Genomic DNA, 27,775 nt, shown 5'->3' with positions numbered 1-27,775 from the left:
ATCCCATAATGGACCAGTTCAATAGGATTGATACTAATATTTCTGTTTCCTTAGAGTCACAGCTGTAAGTGTCCTTCTATTAGCCTTGGGTTTTTTTGCATTATTCTGTGACGAGCAGAGCTTCCTTTATTGTTCATCTGTAAGCGTTGGTGTGTGGGGAGGGAGAGGGTACAATAGTGGCTCCTTCCCCTGGGAGTGAATGAGCAGTGGCACACTGTTGTTTCAGTTGGGCTTGGAGATGCCTATTTCAGAGGGACGCCGGTGGCTCAGGTGTAAACAGAAAGTCTCAGAGTTGGGCCTCTCTCGGGGCTTTTGTTTTTTGTTTTTTGTTTTCTCTCGGCAGCCTCCCTGCTGCCGTGTTCCAAGGGGTTTTAATCCAGCCCCGCCCGAGTGCCTGAGGGTACTTGTTATCCCTGAGTGCCTTAGGTGGCCCACAGGGAGGCTCTTCACTGCCTGCTGCAGGCACCGAAAGAGAGAGAGAGGCTATGCGCATGGCTCCTCCACCCGGCCCCTGAGCCTGCAGCATCCAGCCGCCATCATGGCCGGGCAGCTCTCAGGGGCAGGCACTTCTCGCCGCGGACCTCTTCCCTCCTGTCCTCTTGGTCTATCACCTTACTGGCAACAATTTTTCTTGCCCTGAGCCAGCTCTCCGGTTCCCCCGCTCCCGCTCCCGGACCCTCTGTTCAGCTGTGAATCGACGTCTCGGTCCGGGAACGCTGAGCTGCGGTGCAGACCCTCTGTATGTTTCTCACTCCCTCCTGTCTGCCACAGCTCTGCCGCTTCACCCTCTTTGAGCCTTCGTAGATGCCTCCCTACCAGTTATGTCGGGATCCTTGCGGTCCTTTCTGTTGTCTGAGGTCGTCTGCTGGTATTCAGTTGGTTCTCTGTGGGAATTATTTCGTCTTTTGGTGCATTCTCAATGCATCTGTGGAGAGGGATGCATTCCATGTCCCTCTACTTAGCCACCATCTTTTTCCTCAGATTTTCATCTTTAAAATGACTAAATAGCTGTACATTTTACCTCACAGATTTTGCAAATCTGGGAAATTTTTCTGGTCTGTTCATGTTGTATTCATACCCTCCTTATGGCCCTCAGGATATTGCATAATGATTTCTTTGTTTTCATGGCTCTGTTGGAGGCCATCAGGGTACCACGTTCCAAAGCCTCTTGCACAGTGAGCCTCCAGCATCAGAGGGTCTTGTTGGAGGAATCAGCATATCCATCTTAGTAATCTTTTAAAGGTGATGACTTCTTTTAAACCATCTTTCAAAAAATAATTGTTTTTACACATCTTTGTTTAAAAACTATCTAAAAATTCATTCAATTCCCGTTTTAACCCTTAGACTGAATGAGAGAGGGTGAGAGACAGAGTTAGAGGTATAGACAGAGACACAGTGACAGAAATAGAGAAAACGATTTTTCTCATTCTGTTTGAAATTCTCTCTGAGCTCAATATTTGGCTTAGTTCCCAATGTCACCATTAATTTACTTTTATTGAGTACTGACCATATGTCAAACACTTGACTAAATGCCAGTGCTATAAGTGCCACTGCCCCAAAGATCTCACATTCTAGGAAGGGACTACACAAAAATAATTTATCCAACAGTGCCTGTTGCATAGCAAGTACTATGTGTTTGCCATTATTATTATTATTTCAATTATTTCAGGTTTAACACATGATATCCATAATATTTATTAACAGGAATTCACTTTTAAGATGAAATCAGGATAGCAACTTTGAACGATATATTTTCCAACTTCTCAATAAAACACAGAAAAATAAGGAAATTCACACAACAACACTATAACCCAAGTTTATCAACAAATAACTTTCAGAACTCTAAAATTGTTCCCCTTACATTTAAAGATGATAGACTTCAGAAAACAACGTTTGCCCTCATTCTGTTTCACTTCATGAATAAGGAGAACTCCATCTGCCTGAAGAAAATAACAAAAGCTATTTTTTCTCTACAACTGATGACCCACTTGCTGGGCCAACAGTTGTCTGTTTCAAATGCAATTCTAGGCAACCACCCCTCAATCCAAAGGTTCTACTTTTTTGTGCCACATTTAAGAATAAGGATATGCTAAAGCTATCCATATTTGGAGTCAATAACCACGCTTATGAGAAAATCAATTAAAAATTTCAGAATCAACAAGTTGTGCCAATAGCAGATATGTACTTTACAGAAAAAAAAAAAAAAAACAAAACCAAAAAACTATGGCATTTCCACATTGACAATAAACAGTTTAGAAGGTATAATGGGGAAAGCAGTCCATTCATAATATCAAAGAAAGAAGTAGAAGAAGGAGGAGACGGAAGAGGAGGAGAAGAAAAGGGAGGAGGGGGAGAAGCAGAAGGATGAAAACAGGAGAGTAATTAATATCTAGGAGAGAAAATATGTTACATGGAAAATGCTATTGCTAGATGGAGAGCTTATAAAGGTGTTCCTTATTTCCAAATGCATTTTTTGGTTTAATGCAATCCTATTGCGATGGGGGGGGGGGGGGGCTGCAGCTAGATAACATGCAGTGTATTATTTTAAACTTAATCTGAAAGAATAAATAAACATAAACAGCCCCAAATTTGTTTTTGCAGAAAAAAAGAAAAGTAGAAACATTAAAAATGTCTACTTGAAAAGTGACAGAGTTGCTCGACCAGATATTTTAAATAAAACACTGCAAAGCTATAATATAAAATAAGATGGTATTATTTCTGCAATTTATAAATAATTTAATTTAATGAAAATAAGTATATAATATTAAACATATTCTTACAAATAAAATAATTTTATTTTGTATATTATTACTACTTAAACTATTAAAAAACCAATGAAGACTATTGGGTTAATGTTGCTGAGAAAATTGGCTACATCAGAAAGAAAATTAGATCCTCATTATAAGTCATAGACCAAATAATTTAAATATATTGAATATTAAATATGAAATATAAAATTATTTGCAGTCTATAAGGAAATAGATAAATGGGTTTTGAATGGTTAGAAATTTGTAAGCAAAAAGAATTGGAGGAAATAGTAAAAATTATGATACATGTATAGAATCAAATATAAAATTGTAACTTCTGTACATCGAAAATATATTTTTAAAAAATCTGGGAGATAATCTGCAATATACAAAGGGCACATTTTCCTTTACATATGAAGAGATGTCACAAACAAAATTTCTAATATCTCATTAGTAAATTAACAGACAGCATAAATAGATTTTTCACAAAAAAATACAAATGGTTACTTATCATCTGAAAGATGTTCAAATTCATTATAAATCAAAAAATGTAATTTAAAGCAAAAATGTGATGTTATTTTGTCCACAAATTTGGCCAATTTTTAAAAATACTGCTATAAAGTACAGAGGGAAATATGTCACTTTTCACTGCTGCCACACATAAATATTAATTGCACCTTGATGGAACTATTTTTCTTAATATGTGTCAAGAATTGTCAATGAATTTGTATTATTCAACCTGGTAAGTTTCTTTTAGAGGTTTTTACTAAGGAAAACAATTACAGATACAGTCAAAAATTTATGCATATGTATTTCATCACAATATTACCAAAAAATGAAAAAAAATTCAAAGTAACAGTATAAAAATAAGAAAATAAGCTGTTTTGTAAAATATTAAGCAATTATTCAAAAATCATGTTCTTAAAGAATACATAAATGACACAGGAAGATACTCAATATAGTATACTAGGAAGAAAACAACTAGGGACAAAATTATACATAATTTTATTTTAAAAGCACATATATTTTCCTAAATTACCTACATTTCCTATAATAAGTAAGTAAGCATATAATTTGGTTATACTTGAAGTAAACTTTGTAAAACTATAATTCAATATAAGTGCTACAGTGATTCTAAGTATAATGTGCAATTATACGATTAAGCAAAGAGCAATGATCTCTTGAGGTAAGGTTCCTGGGAGTTTGGTAATAAAGGACCCTTTAGAAAAGAATTTGGCTTTATTAGACAAGCTGATTGGTCATAGTGAACAGAACATCTTCCTCTGTGGAGGAAGTAGACAGGATCAATCCATGGCATAATCCAAAGGTGTTGATAGGAGTCTAGAGTGTAGGATGAACACAGGAGAATATCGAATATAAGGTTGGTGAAAGCTAAGCTAACTTGGTCATTCTTTTCTGGTACCCTCCTGGTACCTCCAGAAGTGTAAAAATCTACATGTGAGATTCCTCATGTATCTCCACGTGCACTTGTGCCTGTCAGAGTGCCCTGAATAGCGTGTGCAGGATTTTGACACATACCACATGTACATTTCATCATACGGAATAGAAGATCCACTGGCTGTACCTACATAAGCCTTTACTGATCCAGGTGCTCAGCTTGTCGGAGAGACGAGGAAAAAAGCTCTTGACAAAATCCTCAAAGGTCACTGTTGCTAAGGCATTGATGCTGGCAGCCACGGTGCTACAGGGAGAGAAAAGCAAGAACATAATCCAAGCTAAATAAAGCTGTCTAGCCTGCCCTGGTGTCCAGGGCAAATTGACAACGCAAGACTCTAGAAAAAACAGAGACAGATATAAATCCTTATTCTGGAACTTCCGGGTAACTGCATGGCCTGTCTACTCACTCTTCAAAGCTGCTTCTGTGCTTAATGCTCTTCTGTTTCTTCCTCTAACTCCCGTGAAGAGGCTAGGTTTCCATGCTATAAATCTCACCGATTCCCCTAACAAGACATTAAATGAGTTAGCATGCAGTCGCAGGGAGGTTGTGTGTGTGTGTGTGTGAGTGTGTGTGTGCGTAGGTTAACTTGAGGCAAGAAGTAGTAACTGTCCTAATCCAGGAATCAGTACAATACGTCACTCATTTATTCTCTCATTCATTCATACCATTTATGCATCTGTTCATTCTGAGTGCTAGGCATACAGCAGTGAACCAGAAAGACATAGAGCTTATATTCTACTTGGCAACACAGACATTGAACAGCCAATTATACAACTGACTAAAACTCTTATGAAGAAAAATAACAATGAGCTATGAAAGCATGTCTTGCAGAAACCTAAACTAATATGAAGTTAGGAGATTCTTACCTAAGGTAGTGATGGGTAAGATAGGCACTGAAAGGACCCATGTACATTCAGAAAAAGATGTTTTAGAACAAGAGGAAAATTACCAGTAAACGCCTAGACATGGAAAACTTGTTTCATTCAACAACAGGAAGCACCAGTGTGACTAACATGCAATTTATAAGAGAGAAAGGGGCAAAGATAAGACCAAAAGCATATAAAAGCTTGATATCCTCTCTCTGACTTTCCAGTCAGAGTTCAGTCTCATAGCCCTAAAACTCCCTTAGTGGTCAGAAAACCCACTGTTCAGAAAAAGTTGGAGTTCTCTTTGCAGAATAGCATGAAAGCTTATTAAATTCCTCATCTAGACCAGGAATATTTTAGCTAGTAGAATAGGTGTATTTGTTAGATTCATGTGTTGCAAAATCACAAGCACAAACAAAAGTTCTGGAAAAGAAACAAAGAAATGAACAAAGCCTGGCCAGCTGTTTGTAAGTTTTCCATTGATATTCATTAGCTAATTGTTTTGTTATCCTCCAACACTCATTGAAGACAGACTATAGCCATGCCAACAGCATGGTAGAAAATTCAAACTTTGTCTTTTTTTTCTGTAGTGCAGTATAAAATAGTATTTTTATCAATTTTAGCTGTTGTTGACTTCAGTTGGAATAGACCCAGATCCATGCACTCAGGTGCAAAATTTAAAAGTTCCTTCCCTAATTAAGAGATATAGTGAATAGAAACTTTCTGCGACCCATTTCTGGGAATTGAAATTCCAAGTACTTTGAGGTAACTTTCTCATTTTCCTGAGTATCAAGGCATAGTATATGTTCCCTATAAGACTCCTCTTCTATCTGCAGCTCCATGCAAGTCAAATAAGGAAAGGAGATGATCAAATAAAATAAGCTTCCATGCTCCCAACATATATGGCTCAAAATCCATCATTTGAAAGTTTCAAACATCAGGGTTAACCCTTGAATCCATCAGGAGGGAAGAAAAAGTTGATTTTGGTCCAGAAGGATCAGATTTGTAGAAGTTCTTCTGGGGTTGCTTTTGCAATCAGATGTACTATTCATATCTCAATTTCCCAGATTCTAAAACTGCTACAAGATGCGGAATATCTTTTTTTTTTCTATCACTCCATCACCATCTCTTTATTCTATGCCTACTCTTGTCTTTCCCTTTCCCTAACCTGACACCCTCCTTAATGTTAAAGTAATCTCTCTATATGTATTGTCCAGTGTGTCTCTTTCCTGGAATTTTTGGACTTGAGATAAAAAGAATCAACCATTCTCTTATGAGGGAATTAATCTGATGACAGCTATATTTCTCCATTCTGGAGTCAGATTTAGGAAAAATAAATAAATAAATCAAGCTCTGTAGGGAGAGACAAAATGAGAGCTACAATGTCACCCCAGTTGTGTTTGATCCTCTGGTGTTCATTGTTTCTGTCCTTAGTTTCCTCAAAATATTAATACCAACATCACAGAACAATATCATTTTGTATCACTGAGGCAAAATCCTACAAAGAATATTAGTAAAATAATTCAGCAGGACATCAAATTAAAATTACACCCTAAGCAAGTTAAAGTCATTATATGAATTCAGAGAGGTTGCTATTTTGAAAATATGTCATGTTAATATTAATATGCCAAAAGCTAAAAAGAAAAAAATACCCATTTCAAAAATGTCAGTAGTTTACCAAACTTCAATATGTCTCCCTATTAAAAATATTTCCTAAAAGTAGAATAAATATATGCATTTTTAAAAATAATTTTATTAGTTTCATACAAATATTTTTAAGTGTAAATATATAATATCATTCAAATCAAAACCTGAAATCATACTTAATGGTAAAATCCAAGAACCATTCCCCTTAAATTGCATAACAAAACAAGGATTTCGGTAATCCTTCAAAGTTTTTACCATTGTTCTCAAAGAGTAATTATGTGAGAGAGGACATAAAAGCATAATTATTAGAAGAGAATAACTCAAAAGTATTTGCAGATATTATGATTTGAGTACATTCAAGTCCTATAGAATTAACTGAAAATAATCAGGAAAAAACTGATATCAAGGGAAATTCTATAAAAGAAAATAATGAATAGATACTAAATACTAACCTAACATATTTAAAATCATACTTCAAAGATTAGTCATTAAAATTATCAGTATTGTCATAGCTGTACACAAATAGATCAGAGGAACATAAAAGAAAATCCAGGAAAAGTTCTAAATATATAAAAGAATGTAGAATGTAATAAAAGTAGGACTTCAAGTCAGTGGTGAAAAGAAGGCTTTTTACTAAAAAATAATGGGACAACTGGCTACTAACTTAGAAGAAAAATAAGTCAGGAACTCCACATCATTTCTTATACCCCATGTATAATCTAGATGATTTAATAATTTTAACATTTAATAAGAACATAAATACACTAGAATGTTGTCTGGTTGATTATTTATAAACATGGACTAGAAGAGCCTTTATAAGAATGATTTACCTTAAGGACTTCCCTGGTAGCCAGTGGTTAAGTATTCGACTTCCAATGTAGGGGACGCATGTTCCATCCCTGGTGGGGAACTAAGATCCCACATGCCATGGGGCAACTAAGCCCCACTAAGCCCCACTCTGGAGCCTGCGTGACACAACTAGAGAGCCCTCACACCACAACTACTGAGCCTGCATGCTGCAACAAAGAGCTCACATGCCACAATGAAGAGCCGGTGCACCACAGCGAAAGATCCCTCATGCCACAACAAAGATCCTGCATGCCGCAACTAAGACCTTATGCAGCCAAATAAACAAATACATATTTTAAAAAGAATGATATAAGCCTAGAAACCATAATGCAAAAAAATTGGTTAATATGAAATAGAAGCTCCACATACTCAAAAATATTATTAATAAAGCAAATATATATAGGACAAATGAGAAAAAATGAGACATATATCAATAAGCTATTTTGATACATATATATATATATATATATATATATATGGAAGAAAACTCAAAAGAAAAAAATAAAAGGGAACATGAATTGGCATTTTACAGAAAAAGAAATACAAATGGCCAGTGAAAGTATGGTAAGATAGCCAACCCCACTTCTGATCAAGGGAATTCACATCATACTAAGTGTAGTAAGTCAGACATAGACAAATACCATATGATATCACTTATATGTGGAATCTAAAAAAGTGATACTCTTATTGTTTTAGTCCATTGCTCCCAACACCCTTGCCCTCACCATCCTCCAGGTCACTATCATTTCTCACCTGGATTAAAGCAAGAGCCTCCTGTATAGTCACTCACTTTCACCGCTCTTGTTTTGTGATAGCCCCTTCCCTCCACAAAGAAGACAGAGTCTTCAGTTGTATGACATCACTCACTCAAACCTCCTTGCTTCAAACTTTCTAATGCCTTCCTATTTAATATGAAATTCAAACTCTTTACTCTTCCTGATCTGATGCCTGCTCTCCTCCTCAAGCTCCTCCCTGTCTGCTCTCCTCCCCATTCCTTATGCTTCAACTCTTTGATGCTGAACTATTCCATTCAGATTATCTCCTTGGGGCTTTGGTATTTACTCTCCCCTCTGCCTGTAAAAGTTCCTGCCTGTGATATTCACAGAGCTGGCTTCTCCATACACATTAGATCTCAACACAAATGTCACATACTTAAATAGCATCTCACTAGCGACCTTATCAAAAACGTAGCCCCCAAACCTAAATTCTCTCTAGGCTGTCACTGTCATTTCCTTTATACTATTTGTCATTATTAAACAAAACTTTGTTTTTGTTGTTGTTGTTTACTTATTTATTGTCCATCTTCCATGTCTACTAGAATGCAAACTCTATATAAGGACAACACTATGCCAGTCTTGTTCTCTGCAGTAGCCCCACTGTCACCAGCTGTGCCTGGCATAATACGAGGGTGAGTAGTCAAAAGTTACCCACACTCTGGTTATATTAAAACGTTAAAACTACAGCCAGAGTGCGGGTAATTTTTGATTCACCCTTGTATAAACCTTCTAAAATATTGGTCAGAATAAATGTGTGAATAATTTTGTATTTAAAATAATGTCTACATTTTAGAGATGGATGTTCTTTGCCTGACTGTATTATTGAAGACGGAGAGAATGGATTGTAAAGGACAGATCTGTAAGAATATATTGCAGCTAAATGAGAAATGCCAGCAGAGAGCTGCCTCGTGTGCAGGTGATGTGAAAGCATGGGGGCAGTTGGCATCAGATAAGGTTGAGAAAATAAACAGAGAGATTTAGTGCAAGGGCAGACCTAGGTTTACATACTGTGTCTGGAGTTTACTGTCTCACTGTAGGTAAGTCATTTACCTTGTGAAATCTCAGTTTCCTTATCTGTAAGCTGATTATAATGAATAGTATAATGTGTGACAACTAAGGAGCAAATACATATAAAGCATTCAGCAGGGCAGTGGACACACAGTGAGTACTCAGTAATGCTGATCATGACGACCACCATTATCCTTGGCATCCTTGTTGCCTGGCTACACCATCCTTACCATCACCATTATCAGAACATGATTGACAAGTGTTGTCAATACACTAACCTCAGAGTTCCACTGAAGGCACAAGCCACGAAAAGTCCTGGAAGTCCTGGCATAGTGGCAAATAACTCCAGGACAAAGAACGGCATCAGCTGAAGAGGCGGCAAAACAAGATGGGATTAGTGGTCTCATCAGCAGTGTCTGAAATGTGGGACTGTTCTGCAGCTTTTTAGCAAAAGGAGGTGGGGAAAAATAAGTAACAGTGAAGGAGTTTGCATGGACTACAGTTGCTAAATGCTAGCAAATGAGGTTATGATCAGATCAAGTTTCATGGACCTAAGGTCCAGCTACAGGGGAGGGGAGAAGATAGGAAGGGGATAGTCATATAAGGAAAACTTTGGGTGAAATTTAGAATGTTCAGGAACTTTTAACATTTTTTTTTACATTTGTAATGTGTGCTATTTTCTTTCCTGTTTACCCTTAATGTTAGAAATAAAATCCTAAAAACAAATGCTTAAATCAGGTCTTCAAGGAATCTAGGTATTATGGTTCTACTCTGTAGCCTGATCTGTGGGAGAGAAGCCCCCACAGGACACAGTGGGGACAGTTGAATATGTAGGGGGAGAGGATGCAGAGCTCCTTCTGAGAATATTCACCGTGAATGGAGTTTTTAAGGATGGACCTAGAGACTGTCATACTGAGCGAAGTAAGTCAGACAGAGAAAGACAAATATCTTATGATATCATTTATATGTGGAATCTAAAAACATGATACAAATGATCTATTTACAAAACAGAAATAGAGTCCACAGATGTAGAAAAGAAACCTGTAGTTACCAAGGGAGAAAGGAGGAGGGATAAATTTGGAGATTGGGATGCACACTACTATATATCAAATAGATAACTAATAAGAACCTACTGTGTAGCACAGGGAACTCTACTCATTACTTTGTAATGAACTATATGGGAATAGAACCTAAAAAAGAGTGGATATATGTATATGTAAAACTAATTCACTTCACTGTACAGCAGAAAATAACACAACATTGTAAATCAACTGTACTCCAATGTGTTAGTTTTAAAAAAGCATGTTTAATGTAACATATTGAGGTGATAATTGTTTATGCCATAATGATAAGACATGATCAGAAGCATTACAGAAATAAGGGTCATTTTGTTCAATCTGAGATTAAAGCATCATTAATAAACCTTGTGATGGATAGAAAAAAAGAATTGAAAGGCCTCATTGAAAACCAAAGCCATGGGTTCAAGTTCTCTTCCACTCTCCCCAGCCCTGCCTTGGCTCCAGTCCTTACCTTCAAGGACAAGGTAAGGTACCTTCTATTTACTTGTTCACTCACCAACATTAGAACCTGATCTGTGATAGCATCATCCAAAAGGAGAGGAAAGAAATCAGGTCTTTGGGGTTAAGGAACTAGCTAGAGGCCCAGGTGGAAAAAGAGAAAGGCTCAACATTACCCATCAATGGCCAAAAACATGCTCATTTCAGCTGTTCCCCTCTGGCCCCAAGGGAGCACATACCTGGTCTGGTGCTGAGATGATGCCAGAAGTCCAAGGATCACAGTCTCTGAAGTAGGAGTACATGATTAAGCCAGAGAAGACAGCACACACCAGAATGATCCAGAGACCCAACAAGTTGAAATACAAGGCTCTAGAAAAGAACACATGGATCTCCTGGTAGACTCTATGTCATATTACAGTGTAGTGAAGTCATTACCAAAGACTCAAGGTGAAATTTTGGGGCCTTTTTGCTATAAAATAAATCCTATTGCCTCCAAGAATCTATATATTTTGATATCAAGTCACCTGAAACTAATATAATATTGTAAGTTGATTATATTTCAATTTAAAAAATTCATTACATTTTATACTTTTGCATTTTGTTTTTATTTGGGAACGTTACCTTTTTAGATGATTACGAAATTTGAACCAGGTAGATTTTAATGGGTTTGCTTTTGAAATAGAGTTTTTCTGCAAAGCCTCATTGTGTGGCGTGAGGTCTATTTCCTTGCACGAAATTTCACGTATCAATCACTCATATTATATAACTTCAAGTAATTTCCCCCCGCTCAATTCATGAAATTGTCAAAAAGCCAACTTTCATTTTAACATCTTTTTTTCAAGAGGGATGATGAGATAAGTGTAGAAGTAGACACGTTTTAGAAATATTCACTTTGGAGAGTAAATCAGATCAAATTTAAAGTTCAGTTTTTAAAAGGAAACAGAAAGTAGGAAAAACCTAAAGTCATTTCCCCCACATTCTTTGGAGCAATTCTTTTTATTCTCTAACAATTCATTTTATTCTACAACATTTTGCTTAACTTCAATGTGAGTGCATTTGCAGTATTCTATGGTTATTTTGTATTCATTCTGTCCTTTAAATGTCAAAATATACACATTTTCTAAATCTCAAAGAAGACTTGAAAGTTGGCTGGCCTCACACTGATCTGGGAGAGAACAAACAATCTGGTTCTGGAGAGAGTTTCAAGGTGGTGGCAGCGGGGGTGGGGGGGGTGGGGGGTGGGGGGGGCGGGGTGTGGGCGGAGAAGCAACAGGAGGCATTTCCTGGGATTCAGCCATTGTTTGAAGGGGTTCAGATGCATCCACATTCACATGTAAGGACACGTATTCTTTTCAAAGGCCCCTGAAGCCCCTGCTGTACAGGTGTACCTGACTTTCAGAGAACCCTTAAATCAAAGTACTCTTTTACTAAGCAAATATGTTAAATAATCAACCCATTTGGAAGCTTTTATTTTACATTATTTACTTTAGTAAAGGGTCTTATCTTTCAAATTCCTTCCTTGGGATTATTCCAACCATATTTATCTTGGACTTTTAGTTATTTGTTTGCTTTTGTTTGAAGAAGGTTGATTTAAACATAGCCTTTGGGGAATACAATTGATACATAAAATGGTCAATACCTGCGAACTGAATCAGCTGTACTCTTTCTTCTGCCACTTAGACAAATTCTATTCGAACTTCTCTCAGGCCATCTCATGGCACCATATCTTAACTACATTTTTAGTTATTCAACTATTTGTTAAAGTGATGATCACATGTATAGAGAGTTTAATATTACTTACTGTAATAGGATATGAATATGTTACCAGCGAACTGATAGAATAGTAGATAATGCTTTCACTTTCCTCCTGAGGGTATATGAACTATATAAGTAATACATTCCCTTTTAAAATTCAAGTTACAAAATGTTGAACCATATTCAGTCAATTTCATCTTTTATTCTGTTTAAATAAGAAACTATGCATTGAAAGTATTTTATGATCAGTTGCGGAAATATTCATAGTGACTGTTTCTCACTCCAAGAAAAGTTAAAGGCATTCTGACAAGTCTGCAGAGGCTGGAACCTTGGGTAGCAGCAATGAGGATGAAATGCCCATTTTCAATGAAATTCTAGCTTATTTCTGCCAGTTTTGCTTAAAAAAAAAGTGCATAACTTCCTTTGGTCTCCATTCTAGAGCTTGGGATGACTTCCATCATTTAAAAAAGCCTTAACAAGTTATGACTCCATGGAGTCCTTCAGAGTAAGCAGACCTGGTAAGACTGGTGACTGATTATCTTGGCAGGAGCTGCAGCAGCTAACGCCCTGTTATGACTTGCCTCATTACCTTGGATTTTCTTCTTTTAACCTCTCCTTGGAAACTTTTATGGTGCATCCATCAAAATAAAAATAGTACTCGTAATTGAAGAGACCACATGCTGAAAGGAAATAGCGATGAGGACCAGCTCATCACAGAAACTGTAAGCAAGAAATATGTGCTCCTTATCTCTGCATTGCCTCCCACAGCACCCAATTTAACCTAGTAATTTCTCAGTAAATGAAAGCAGCAAGTGACAGTGAGCTAAGGCAGACAGAAAGATCTAAGTTCAAACCCCGGCACTGTCACTTCCTTGTGGAGAAGAGAATAGTAATGCCTGCCTCAAAAAATTGTTGCAAGGGTTAAATGAATCTTTGTTTCTTACCCTCTTTTATACACATACCAAACACATTCGAAGCATATAAAGGGCAGAGAAAAAAACATTAACATGCTTATTAATAACTCACAGCTTGGCATGCTTTTCTGTTTTGCAAGAGATGCATCGCTGGATGGTCGACTGATTCACTCCATAGATCCCAAGCCATGTAAAAGTTCCTCCCACTAAGATTGTCCAAAAAGTGTGCCTCCTGAGAGGATCTACATCAAAGCTATGAGGCAGAGAGAAAGGAGTGAACAAACACATTCCTTTGATGCCCAAATATTATTTTAGGTGATGAGGTCATAGGGCTAAATCTTTATAAAACAAGACAATGTAGCATTGGACATACTCAAATATATTTAGTCGAGATCCATTTGCTGATTGCTCTAATACATGGTGAAATCCACCAGCATCAGCTGATCCTTGAATGAGAACAGTTAAGAAGCCCACAACCATGACAACCATCTGAAATGCATCGGTCCACACCACTGCTTTTAATCCTCCCTGAAATGGAGAGAATGGATGTGAGTTCTTAGAAACCAAGCCTCAACTCTTCCATTTCTGCACAACCTTTCTGCTAATGCATCTTTCCTTCTCCCTTTTTTTTCCCTTTTTCTCCCTTTCTTCCCCTTCCCTCCCTCCCTCTCTCTCTCCTTTTCTTTCTTTCTTTCTTTTTTCTTTCTTTCTTTCTGTCACTGAGTACCTTTTTGTGCCAAGCTTATTGAGGATAATCACCTGGGTCTGGCTTGTACAATTTGAGATTTTTTTTTTTGTAAATTTAGCGATAGTGAGTAAATCTGAGGAAACTGAGATGGTAGGCTATTGAAAAAGAAGAAAAGAATTAGGAAGGAATGATATATTCCAGACACTCATGGAGAAAACTGTTTTAAGAGCTACAAGATGGTCAAATAGTGAGGTGAGCAAACCAGAGTGTCCAGAGGGTGAATCTAACAGCAGACCTTAGGAGACGGTGATTAGGCAAGAGGTTAGAGCAGTGGATATCAAGCCTGGATCCTCTTTAGAGTCATTTGGGGAATCTGAAAGCAAACAAACAAAAAACCAATGTCTGAGCCCCATCCCCAGGAATTCTGAATAAACTGAGGTCTGAGCTGGGACCCAGTTCCAAGTGTTTTTGACAGCTCCCCAAGTGACTCCAATGTACAGTTCTAGTTGGGACTATGTGGGCAAGAAGAAAGGAGGAAAGAAAGAGGCTGCTGGAGAATTCCTTAGGACCATGGCAAAGATGGAATGAGCAAATTAGGAAAGATTAAATGAAGTGATATATTTTAAAAATACTTTGAAAATGAATAAGCTCTATGAGAATGAAAGGATGTGGTATTTTTAACATTGAAAAATAAAATTATCCCCGGTTACTCCTCCAGAGTGTCAAGAACTTCTGTGAAAAGATGACAGGCTTCATCTTTATCTTGAGAAGAAAGAAGACATTGGATTTATCTCATCATTTCTTGTGTAATTAAAATTAAAACTGCGATTTAAAAATAGACATAAAAGTCCCTTCCAGATGCATTGTATTTGTATATTCCGTTCAATTTCTGATTTGAGGAATATTCAATCTCTTACTTCCATGTTCCAAGTAGTGGTACTTTTATGTTCTTTAAAGACATTGACTTCTAAACCCAAATCACAGCATCAGATTTTGGTTATGTGAAAATCAGATGTCAAAGACCTCAGTTTTCAGAGGCTACTTGGCATGCATTACGCAAAAATATGCATAAAGCTGAATTTGAGTTAGACCTGGGGCAAGAGAACAAACCACTTTATCACCACTTTACCAAATGTACAGCAAAAGGCAGATTAGCTGCCAGGAAAACTTCTCTGATTCTATGGCTCCTTCATACAGCAAGAGACACACCCACCCACACACCACTCAGCTATAATCCTGATTGTGCCTTGAGTGCCACTTAGGTGTTGTTATCAGTCCGTTTTTTGGTTCTCCTGTTTACCTCACTAGATTGCAAACTCCTGGATGGAGGGAATCTCTTCTTTGTGTGTGTGTGTGTGTGTGTGTGTAAATCTCTTCCACTAGTTACCTTAGCTATGCTACACATCCACAGGATTCTGAGAGTAAAGAAACTGCTACAGAAGCAAAAGTGTTAGATAAATGAGCCACCATTTTGGTGAGACATTGAAGCCCGTGGCCCGGCTAGACAGAGGAGATGGAACAGAGGTGTGGTGAGAAGAGGTTAGATGGGTGGATTGACTCACAGACTGAGAGATTTCCAGCCCTGGGCTAAGAAGCTTATACTTTATCCTGAGAACAATGGGAAGCAAGGAAAGAATTAGGTCAGTCAAGTGGCGTGAAGAGATGGATGTTTTAAGATTAATTTGACAGAGGCGTGCAGGGTGGAGGGAAGCACTGAAATCAATTAGGTAGCACATTTAGCTCATTGTTGTTTATTGTGATTATTAAGCATCCAGACTTGTTTCTGACATCTTTTGGGTTTCTATTTGTTCTACTTTTTCTGCATTTTTTTCTCTGTTCTCTTGCTTAAATCAGTTGCAGTTTTGTTTTGCTTTGTTTTAATTTCCTTTTTCTACTTTGTTTTCTTTAAATGAGTCCTCTTGAAATTTTGCCATGAATTTTTCATTGAGAGTATAAATTTTTAAGATGTCTTAATCCCCAACATTTCAAGGATTAAAAAATCTTTAAGTCTAATGACTCTTTTCTTGATTTACATGCTATTGATGTCCAAATGAAAGTTACTCTTTTTCTTAATCCCAAAATGACATATAATAATAATAATAATAATTACATTTATACTATTATAAACTATATTATTAGATAGTATATAAATTATACCATACTATAAAATTATTGTTATCATTAAGCACCAAAAATTGTTTGACTAGATTTACTAAATGTTTACTATTTTATTTTCTTATCATTACTTCTTCAAAAACTGGATAATTTTCCTTCTTCCCACAGCATTTGCTCTAGGTTTTTCTCAGGGGAAGTTATGTTAGAGGCAGTTTCTCTCAGTTCTTGACAGCCAGTTTCTGAAAGATACTTTCGCTGCATATACAATTATAACCGACAATTATTTTCCTTCAATGCTTTGAAGATATTGTTCCACTGTTTCTGGCTTCCATTACTGTTGCTAAGAAGTCTGCCTTTAATGTCCCTAGCAAAGCATCTAGTTATCCTCCTGTGGGCAGATACTTCAGAGCCACGAATCTGTCATCTATGGCCAGGCATGTAAGGAGCAGGAGACTATTTTTAATTTAGGTAGGAGATATGCATCTGGAATAGAATTATAGTAGTGAGAATGGAATGGAAAAAAATAAGATAAAACTTTGCAGTGCAAAGAAATGGTGGGGTTTGCAAGTATGAAACAAGAGGTAAGAGCAGTTTTAAATTGTATGTTATCATGATATATGTTAAAAAAGATAGGCACACAAGGCCAAAATATGTGGAAGGTGCTATATGATAATAATCAATTACTTTATTTTTCTCTGTAAAGGAGGAAAGAGAATCCAACTATCTGGGAACCATCGCCATATTCTTAAGTGGTTGCTTATAGCCTCCATACATGGTACCAATGACCCAGAAGAATAAAGATTTCTATCGCAGGGCATGGTAAATTATAGATGCTCAGTGAATGTTTGTTGAACTAAACCAATTGTAACAATTATATAAATATAATTGCCAATACCACCCAGGTTCCTTGGTTAAAACTGAGCATGTGTAAGGCCAAATGTTAAATGTAATTCAAACATTTCCATCAATAAAAGACAAAAACAAGCTGTGGAATCCTCAAGTTTACGAAACGCCAGCCATCCTTGCTCGTCCATTTATGCATTTTGTATTCCTCAAGCAGTAGAGAGTGAAGTATAAATGCTACCTACAGTTTATAATCTCTGTTAATGAGCAGAATTTTTTTTCTCAGTAGTTGCGTACGGCCACCTACCCTCTGAACAGGGAGATGTTTCTGTCATTAAATCTTCTCTTAGCCATGGCTTTCTCAAATGAGCCCAGACCCCAAATTCTACTAATGGTTGGTACTGAAAAGAATTTTAAATAAAACAGCAGCACCTTCCTCAGGAAACTGTGACAGATAAGCCAGTATATTTCTATTTAATTGTGGAATAGCAATTTCTGCTATACTTAGATGCCCTGTTGTCAGAAATTTGTCCTTATCCCATATTAGGAGATAGTGCTAAATAATTTTTCACAGCTAGATACATACCAGGGTACAGTAGAATGTGCAAACAATTCCTGTTGCAAACACAGAGCCCCAGAGATCAAATCCAGTCACTATGAAAGAAGAAAAAAAAAAAATTGAAAGTAGTTTCTCTAAGGAAAATAAAAGAACAAATTTTATGAGGAAAAAGTCACAATATTTTTGTCTATGTTCTTTGTGGACAAATGGGAATCAAATTAGAATTGTCTTTTATTAAATTTTCTCACCTCTGATAAAGATTATTTTATTACATTATTATAGCTTAATCCAGTGCATAATTTTAATATAATGTTAAAAGCAAAATTTTCCTCTTAAGATTCTGGAGCTTCCAATCTCTGCACCAATTGTTTCTCTTTTTTTTCTTAACAAAGTTAATCTGAGTACTTTGAAACCACCTAAATATTGACCATGAATAAATATTTCTCAATATAAGCACATAGCACAATTAAACTGAATGTTAAAGACTTCAAATATTATAGGTATTATTACAAAATTTCTTTAACTTTTGTTTCTTCTTTCCTTTTTTCCCCTAGGATTCTATTATTTCAAAAGAGTCAAGTATAAATCCTAAAATAATTACTACAAACACCTTTTACTTATGTATTCAGAGTATCTACTTCATGAGATTACCGAGAATGGACCATATATTATAGATGACCTTATTTAGTTGTGTGTATATACTACAAAATTGTCAAACTTATGGTTACCAAAGGGGAAAGGGAAGGAGTAGAGATAAATTCAGAGTATGGGATTACTAATACAAACTACTATACATACCTCACACTGGTCACAATGGCCAACTTCAAAAAATCTGCAAACAATAAATCCTGGAGAGCGTGTGGAGAAAATGGAACCCTCCTACACTGTTGGTAGGAATGTGAATTGATACAGCCACTATGGAGAACAGTATGGACGTTCATTAAAAAACTAAAACTAGAACTACCAGATGACCCAGCAATCCCGCTACTGGGCATATACCCTGAGAAAAGCATAATTCAAAAAGATACATGTACCCCAATGTTCATTGCAGCACTATTTACAACAGGCAGGACATAGAAACAACGTAAATGTCCATTGACAGATGAATGGAAAAAGAAGATGTGGTACATATATACAATAGAATATTACTTAGCCATAAAATGGAACAAAATTGGGTCATTTGTAGAAATGTAGATGGACCTAGAGTCTGTCATACAGAGTGAAGTAAGTGAGAAAGAGAGAAACAAATATCATATATTAACACATATATGTGGAATCTAGAAAAAAAGAATGGTACAGATGAACCTATTTGCAGGGCAGGAACAGAGACACAGACATAGAGAATGGACATGTGGACACAGAGGGGAAAGGGGAGGAATGAATTGGGAGATAGGATTGACATATATACACTACCATGTGTAAAACAGATAGCTAGTGGGAACCTGCTGTATAGAACAGGGAGCTCAGCCTGGTGCTCTGTGATAACCTGGAGGGGTGGGGTGTGGGGGTGGGGGGGAGTGGGAGGGAGGTCCAAGAGGGAGGAGATACATGTATACATATAGCTGATTCTCTTCACTGTACAGTAGAAACTAACACAATATCGTTAAGCAACTATATTCCAATCAAAAAAAAAAAGGTAAACAACAAAGATTTACTCTATAGCACAAGGAACTATATTCAGTATCTTGTAATAACTTACACTGGAAAATAATCTGAAAATATGTATGTGTGTAACTGAATCACTTTGATGTACACCTGAATCTAACACAATACTGTAGATCAAGTATACTTTTAAAAAAATGCCATTACTTCAGTGTTTAGAAAACAAAAAACAATGAAATTGGGTGTTTGGAACTAATGTGGATAAAATCAAGTAAGTAGTTATTTGCATTATTTTCAGTGTTCAGTTTTTAGAGCTTTGTGTTGTAATGACTACAGTAATTCAGAGCACCTTAACCACAGGATTGTCTCCCCAACAGATGTTGTATGTATATTTCTCAAGGCAACAATGCAGGAACAAGAATGGTGGACAGTACAAGAGAGTATCGCTAGCTCACCTTGATTGAGGGCCAGGGCAGGAGCATATACCACCACTCCTGTGTAGAGAATCTGGTGGAGAGACAAGAATCAGGTGAACAGTGAGAAGAGTGACACGGAAAGGAAGCCTGCCTAAAAAATTCCTATGACCTTAGAGCTACATTTCCTTAAGCTTCATCAAACACTTCATTCCCATGCACTCTCGTTTTGAAGTCCTTGCTACTGTAACTAATTTGCAGAAGGGATAATAAGCATAAAATGGAGGAAGAGTGTTGGACTTTTAAGATGGTTGCAAATTTTGAGATTTTATGGCTAGATCTGGTATATTTCTGAAGGATATGAAAATAGGGTTCAAGTTAAGTTTTTGATTAACCCTTCCACTACCCCGTCATGCACATATCACCACCATGACACAAACACATTTTAGCAGTTTGCTGAAGTATAGATTTTAGAGTGGAGATGGAAATAACCTGTAATTAGAGCACCATGCAGGGAAAACTACCAACATGGGTGATCTCCAAAGTGGATATGTCTTCAAGTTCCCAGAAGTGCGGCCACTACGCTGACAGAAGTGGGTGTGGTCCCATTTAATTTTAAATGAAATTTCACCATTTAGAGATCCATGTGAGGATTTTAAAAGGCAAATATCTATGGACAGGTCAAGGGGCAGTGGGGCAGCACTCCTCTTCTTGTTCTTAAATCCTTCGGTCAGCGAGTGGGAATTTTGATTAAGAAAAGGGAAGAAGGTTATCTTGTAGCAGAAAGTTCTTGGTGACTCAGGGGAAATGCATTGAGGGTGTCCCACAGGCAGGTGTGGGGCAGCAAGAGGGCAGCACCTTAGAAGCCCAGAGAGGAGTCCAAAAGGGGAGAGTGGGAGTATTGGTTTGATAGTATAGTCTTCAACTGATTTTCAGCAAAATGAATATTTGTGGTTCAATATAGTTAACTAGTAAAAAACAAAAATAGTTACCAGAGCATTTCATATCAAAAGCAACTTGTACAGGGTTAAATGAGTTCAAAATAAATGTAAGAAAATGTTTTTTTTTTCCCTTGGTAGTTTATGATATATATTTGTTTGTTATTATTTGTACAGATATATGGGGTCTATGAAATGTGGAAACCCATGATAAAATCGCATATCTTGAAAGTTCTATCTTTGGAAGAAAGTAGTTTGTTCTTAGTGTTGAATCTTTCCTTTAATTGTGTTAATTGCTCCGTGAAACAAGCAAAGCCATACCTGTCACCCCCAACCCACCTCTGCAGCAGCCCTTACCCCTTACCGTCTGTACAATGTAGATAACTGTGGCTGCATAGCGAACTGGTTTGTTGAATCGTAGTTGTAAGTACTAGAAAGAACAGAGAGAAGGACATGCAAAGAATCAGCAAAGTTTTATGTAAGGGCTGCTATGAAGGTTTTCTTTTTCTTGGTATTTCTCTGAGTTTAGTGCTTAAACTTATAATATGATTTTATGCTATCAGTACTTGGGAGAAAACAAAACAAATTTGGATTGTTTAAAGTCAAAGATAGAGTAAAGCTCAATTTTTGCTCAAATCTCATGATGGTCAGAGAAGACAAATGCTCTTTTATTTTTAAATTGTTATTGCTTCAATAAAAACTAGGTCTTCTGGCTTTCTACCCAGGGCTCTTCCTAGTGGATATGCTGAAGCCATTATTTCCTTTTTATATTCCCATGTCCCCCAAATTCAGCTCAGGCCTTCCCTTCCTCTTTCCCATATCAATGCAGTAGCCCCCTAACTGATCTCTCTAATTCCAAGCCTTGCCCACCCATTCCACCAACCACACACCTGTCATATCGATTCTCCTAAAGCAAAACTCTGGTCATGTCACACTTCTCCTCAAACTGTCCAGGGACTCTCTATCATTGACAAAACAAAATGCACATCCCAGGCTTGACATTCTAACCCTCTACTGTCTGATCCACCCTTCCTATCTTAACTCACATCACTAATTCTCACATGATTTATGCTCTACATAGAATCATGGTGTATCACTCAACCAGAATGCTTTATATTCTGCAGGTTTGTCCTTTGTGTAGGCAGATTTTCAGTGTGAGAGAGCCTCCCTCTCCCCAAATTCACCAATTCTTATTCATCTTTCAGAAAGGGTAGCCCAATTATCATTCCTATTCCTACTCACACTTTCTCCTCTGAGCTCTTAGGGCAATTATGTTAAACTTCTATCATATATAATATCACTTGATCACCAGCTGCCTTGTATTTTAGTGTTGGATTCCCGTATCTTACTGTATTCATTTCCTATGGCTACTGTAATAAAATATCACAAATTTGATGGTTTAAAGCAACAGAAATATGTTCTCTTACAGTTCTGGAAGCTGGCAGTTAAAAATCAATTTCACTGGGCCAAAATTGAGGTGTTGGCAGGGCCCTGCTCCCTCTGGAGGTCTGAGGGAAGAATTTACTTCTTGCTTCTCTGGAGTTTTTGGTGGCTGCAGGCAGTCCTTTAGCTTTTAGCTTTATCACTCCAATCTCTGTCTCTGTGGTCACATTGCCTTTTCTTCTGTCTATCAAATCTCCTTCTGCCTCCCTCATATAAATGTGACTGTACCTAAGGCCTACCTGGTTAAACCAGGAAAGTCTCTCCATCTCAAGATCCTTAACTTAATAAATTTTGCAAAGATCTATTTTTTTCGCCATTTAAGGTAGCAGTCACATGTTCCTGGGATTAGAACTTTTATTACGTTTTTTTAGAGGGAGGGCGATGCATTTTTCAGCCTACCACACTTACTTTCCGTGGTACATGTAAACAGGGTCCTATTTTATTCATTTTATATTCATCTTTCATATATTCATTCATTTAACAAATATGTTACTTGCCCTCTATATGGCATTCTGATATACAGTGATAGCAAGTATTACACAGCTCACGTCCCAAAAGATTTTACAGATTAGAGGAGGAGACTATTAACAAATTTATGCTAGAGTAAAGTTACAGTGATGGTATGTACTAGAAAAAAAGCTACAGGGAGGTGAAAACACACTAAGCAGATGTACCTGATTTACCTTGGAGGTCAAGAAAGGTATTCCTGAATAAGTATCTAGAAGGCACTAGTATTTGTCTTCCAGTGCATAATAAACATGTATTGAATGAACAAAATAAATGTTAAAAGCAGCAAATGACTTGAGGATATAGTATCTTGGTAGTAGTTCTTGGTAGTAATTTCTAATTGGTAGTAGTTCTTTTGTATCTAATTTAAGAAAACTCATTTTGATTAAACCGGGAGTTAGCTACTGATGTGTCTTTCTCCCAGAAATGATACATAGGTAAATGTTGTTTGATGGCTTTGACCTTCTTTGAAACCCTAGAAAAGACTGCTCCTGGCAGAATTGTCAATTTCACACTAATCCACATCTCCCAAACTACTGCTCAACCCTTCCCCTAAGGAAAGAACCACCTTATTTTCAGATCATTTTTCTTCAGACAATATATTCAGTGCACCGTGAGCCAGGTAATAATCCAATGGATGTGTGACTGAGGGCACCAGGTATGAGGAAAATATTTTTAAAGAAGTAAGGAAGTCACTGAGGGAGGAACTGAAAGTCTCAGCTATCACAGGATAAAACAGTGCAAAGCTTTTATGCCAAGGACAATTTAGGTTCAAATCACATGTCCGTGGAAAGATTAGTTTATTGCACTCAACTATGGCTCTCCTTTGCTAAAATTGGCACTTGTAGGATCTAATGGTATAGTGTATGATAACGCCAAGTGCAGGGACAGAAATATTGTGGGATCTTAGTGGCTGTAGTAGTCCTTGTGGTTGTGACCCCTGTAGCTTATTTGCACCCTCTGTCTCAGTACATGTTGATAGCATCTAACTGTACTGTGATTATCTGCTTGAGAGCTTTATCTCAGCCCTTGCGCAGGGCAGGTTAGAAGTGCTTGGCGGTGTTATCACTGTCTTTAAACCAATGACAAAAGGAAGTTGGGCCAAAAAATCCCAGTTATTTTCCTTTCAGGGAGGCCAACCCTAATATGTGATCTCTACTGTCTCCCAGAAATCCCCAGTGAGATAGAACCTCAGTTGCTCACAATAACAATGTGCTCAAAAACATACCTTTTATTGGCTTCCTTTTTTTCCATGTCTTACTTGCCACTTGCCTACCAATACTTAATAAAAGCATTTCCCCCCAAAATGGCTTGCATTCAACTCCTCATCTCAGGATTTGCTTCTGAGGGAACACAACTTAAGACAGTGATAGTTCCACCAAATATGATACAAGTGGAGACTGCAAAATTGCTTGTGCAATGAGCTGTCTTCTTATTGACAGGGATTCTTTTCTCATCACGTGAAGAGCCCTGGATAGACTACTAGAGGATGAGACCAAGTGTAGTATGCTACAAGCTGTTCCATCTGAGTTCCCCTAGACCAACTAGCCACTAACCAACCCACTAGCTGATGACAGTCATATAGATGGCCCCAAGTAAGACCAGAGGAAGAACCTTACTGTCTTACTAGACCCTCTTGAGCTCAGGTCAGATTACTGATCCACAGAATTGTGAGCAGATAAAATTGTTGTTTTAAGAAATTAATTTTTTGGGTGGTATGTTACACAGCAATAGATAATTGATATAAAAAGTGGTATAAAAAGTGGAGAAATGTAACAAAACCCCAAATATATGGGTTTGGGACTGGATGTCATATGAAGTCTAGGAAAGCAAAGGGGAAATTGTTCCTGAAAAATGGCAAGGCAGTGAGGAAATTGCTAGAGGAATCTGGAAAAAGTCAGTGGTTTTAACATCTCAGTTTAATTCCTCTAAATTCAGTCAATTCATTCAAACTAGAGACAGTATTAAGAAAAATATATATGAAAAAAAAAAAAGAACTAAATCAGAAGTAAGACTCCTTGAATTCTAGTTTGAGCTTTGCCACTATCTCACTCTGTAATCTAAGCCTCTGGTTTCTCAACCATGAAATAAGAGACTGTTCGAATTGCATAATTCTCCATCTGAAAGATTGTATTCACTCACTCTCTCACTTATCCTAGATTGCAATAGCCTCCTAACTAGACCCCCTGCTTCAGCAGTAAAAAGCCTATAATTATTCTCAACATCCAGCTAGAGTAATACTCTTAAAATACAAATCACATTAGAGCACTCACTTGCCCAAACAGTGTAATGACCCATCTCACTGAGAGTAAAAACCAGTCCTTATAATGACCTAAAAAAGGCCTCATAACATTGGTTTAGACCCTATCACACCCCAAATATCCATTTTACAACAAATATGTCACATTATTTACTATACTGAAATAATACTCAATAATATCTTATACCTGCACACCTAATTTCTCAAATTTTAAATATAATTACTAAAATGCCACAAAAGTAATTTAAAAGAGAACTAAAAGGAAAGTAATTTCCAAAAAAAAAAAAAAAGTATACAATCTATAATGCTTAGAAAACACTATGGAAGAAGACAGAGAGAAGTAGTAGCCTGGGCATTATAATGAAAAAGTCTGAATTAGAGCGAAGTAAGTAGTTCAGAAACTATCTAGCTTAAGAAATTCAAGAAAAACGAGAAAGCAGGTAGACATCAGTTCACAAGCTAGTGTTAATGGTAAATAATAAGACTAGATCTATTAATATTTGATAAGAGAAAGGAGAAAATAACTCTAACCGAAGTGGAGACAACGTGATGAGATCAATTATAAACTGTACAAGTGGAGATAATGAAAATGTATAACATTGCAAATGAGCTGAGCCTAATTTATAACTTGAGGGTGAGAACAATTCCTTATGCTTTGACACAGATAGGAGAGTGACAAAGTAGCACAGATGGCATAGATTAGTTTTGAAATCCCCCTGTATATCAAGCATTTAAATCAGTTGGCTACTGCCAACCCCAAAACCCATTGGCTTAAAAACCAAGGACTTATTATTTCTCACAATTTTGGGGATTGGCTGGGTGATTCCTATACTTGTTTCTCCAGGGTCCTAATGGGGCTGCAATCAATGGGAAAACCAGCTGGGAGAGAAAGTCCAAGATGGAGTCACTCACATGGCTGGTGATTGGTTTGGCTGCTGGCCAGGGTGCTTCTGTTCTCCTCTACTTGTCCGCTCATCTTCTAGAAGCTAAAACAACTAGACCCATGTCCTGACATAGCTGTATCAGGACAGCATTCCAAGAAGGCAAAGGCAGAAGCTATAAGCCTCGTGAGACTTTAGCTCCAAATTCACACATCACTTCTGCCACATTCTATTGGTCAAAGCAAGTTACAAGGCCATCCCAAACTCAAGAGGTGGGGAAACAGACTCTACCCTTTCAGTCGTTACTGCTTTAAAAGACCCTGGTAAGAATATCTATGGATAGATAGTAGGAAATGGAGGATGAACGAATAAACATAGATTCAAGCTTCTAGAGAGAGATTGGCATAAATTTGGGGACAGTAACCACAACAGGAACAATGATGATAATAATACAAAACTCTCCCCTGGCATTTGCCATTTCCCAGGCTCTGTTAAAAGTATTTGCATATAATAACTCATTTACTCCTCGCAGACATTGATAGGCACTTTTATTATTCTTATTTTACATGTGTGAAAATCAGGTACAGAGAAGGTAAGTCATTTTCCCAAAGTCATGCAGCTAGTTAAGTGGCAGAGCTAGTATTCAAAGCCAAGTAGCCTGAGTCTAGAGTTTATGTACTTAACCCCTATGCCACGCTGTCAATTCTTATGAAGAAAGAGGCAGTCCCAAAATATGGACTTTACAAAACCTGAATTTCTTCTTCTTAGCGTACAACAATTTAAAAAATATGTAAAGGGTAAATTAAATTCAATGAAATCCCTATATGTCCTCTATCTATACTGTCTCGAATCTCCTCAGTTCCATATTTGCAATTGGTTTAATGTAGTAACTGAACCATTTCACTAAAACTGTACAATCTACTGTATAATCTTAAGTTCTCTACCTGTATCTCAGTTTTCTTAGCTGAAAAATGACAGTACACAATGTTCTTTGTGCTTTTCACAATACTGATGTTAATAATAATACAGGTAATAACATCAGCTTTCCTTCACTGAGAATCTCCTACAAGTTAGGCAGCACGTTAGATGTTTACCTACAGGTTCTCATCTAATCATTGAAATAGCCTCGTGGGCTTGACTTTGTTATTTCTGTTCTACAGATGGAAGGTGTAGATGTCTGTACTTGTCTTTGGATACAGGTGTCTGTATCCAAAGCTAAAGCCTTCCCCAATAACATTGTAATATGTTTTCCCATGATGTGTAATTGTCCTGAAAATGTGTGAGTGTTTTTCAACCATCATGTGTTACCATCAAGACGGTGTGTATTATTAGTGAAAAAAAGCAAGAATAACAAAACATGTTCAAGAGAAGAGAAAACAGCTAGTCCCCCCAAAGTAAAGATGAAGGAAGCGGTTGTCTTACCTCGTATGTGCTGGTGATGCCAGATCTGTAGAACACAGGAAGAAAGAGCTCTGATGTGAAGATGATGACAAACGTATACGCAATGAAGAAGAGGATGAAGGATGCCCCAAAGCGGTAGACCTCGGACGGGGTCCCCAGGATAGTGACAGCAGACATGAAGCTGGCTGTCAGAGACAATGCCACAGGACCAAAGGTCATTTGCCGTCCCCCGATCAGAAATTCCCTCGAAGTTGCCTTTTTTCTCTCCTTAATGGCAAAGAACACCCCAATGCCAGAGGAAACAATAAAGAGGGCTGCAAAGACGACATAATCCCAAACTGCAAAGTTCTTCACCTCCATGCTGGGAAGTATAGTACCAGAGAGTTGCTCTTAACCTCGTCTCACGGAGAAGTTCTTTTCAAAAGCAAAGCTTAGTACAGTAGATGCTTTTCCAGGAGAGGAGACTGTGGTTGTGTGAAGAGAATGATGACTAGAGGCACTTGTGTAGCACTTCAGACACCAAGTTGTACTCAAGGAAGATTTCAAAAGTTGACGACAAAGAGGGATCTGGTCGTGGTACCAATAGA

General features: G+C 37.3%; 1 protein-coding gene across 1 annotated transcript in view; it reads right to left on the bottom strand.

The window, feature by feature from the left end:
- SLC5A12 (solute carrier family 5 member 12) overlaps positions 1-27,548 on the bottom strand; it is a 49,688-nt gene extending 22,140 nt beyond the window's left edge. Inside the window, exons 1-9 of the mRNA XM_057747281.1 lie at positions 27,210-27,548; positions 21,061-21,126; positions 19,801-19,852; positions 17,771-17,838; positions 13,912-14,066; positions 13,651-13,791; positions 11,109-11,238; positions 9,631-9,719; positions 4,337-4,449 (exon numbers count right to left, since the gene is read on the bottom strand). Of these exons, the coding sequence (XP_057603264.1) occupies positions 4,337-4,449; positions 9,631-9,719; positions 11,109-11,238; positions 13,651-13,791; positions 13,912-14,066; positions 17,771-17,838; positions 19,801-19,852; positions 21,061-21,126; positions 27,210-27,548 (1,153 nt within the window). The remainder of the gene's footprint in view (positions 1-4,336; positions 4,450-9,630; positions 9,720-11,108; positions 11,239-13,650; positions 13,792-13,911; positions 14,067-17,770; positions 17,839-19,800; positions 19,853-21,060; positions 21,127-27,209) is intronic.
- Between the last annotated feature and the right edge of the window lie 227 nt (positions 27,549-27,775).

The sequence above is a fragment of the Hippopotamus amphibius genome, chromosome 9 (assembly GCF_030028045.1).
Source record: "Hippopotamus amphibius kiboko isolate mHipAmp2 chromosome 9, mHipAmp2.hap2, whole genome shotgun sequence".
Lineage (NCBI taxonomy): Eukaryota > Metazoa > Chordata > Mammalia > Artiodactyla > Hippopotamidae > Hippopotamus > Hippopotamus amphibius.
Note: the sequence above shows the minus strand (reverse complement) of the source record. Positions and strands in the feature narration are given on the sequence as shown.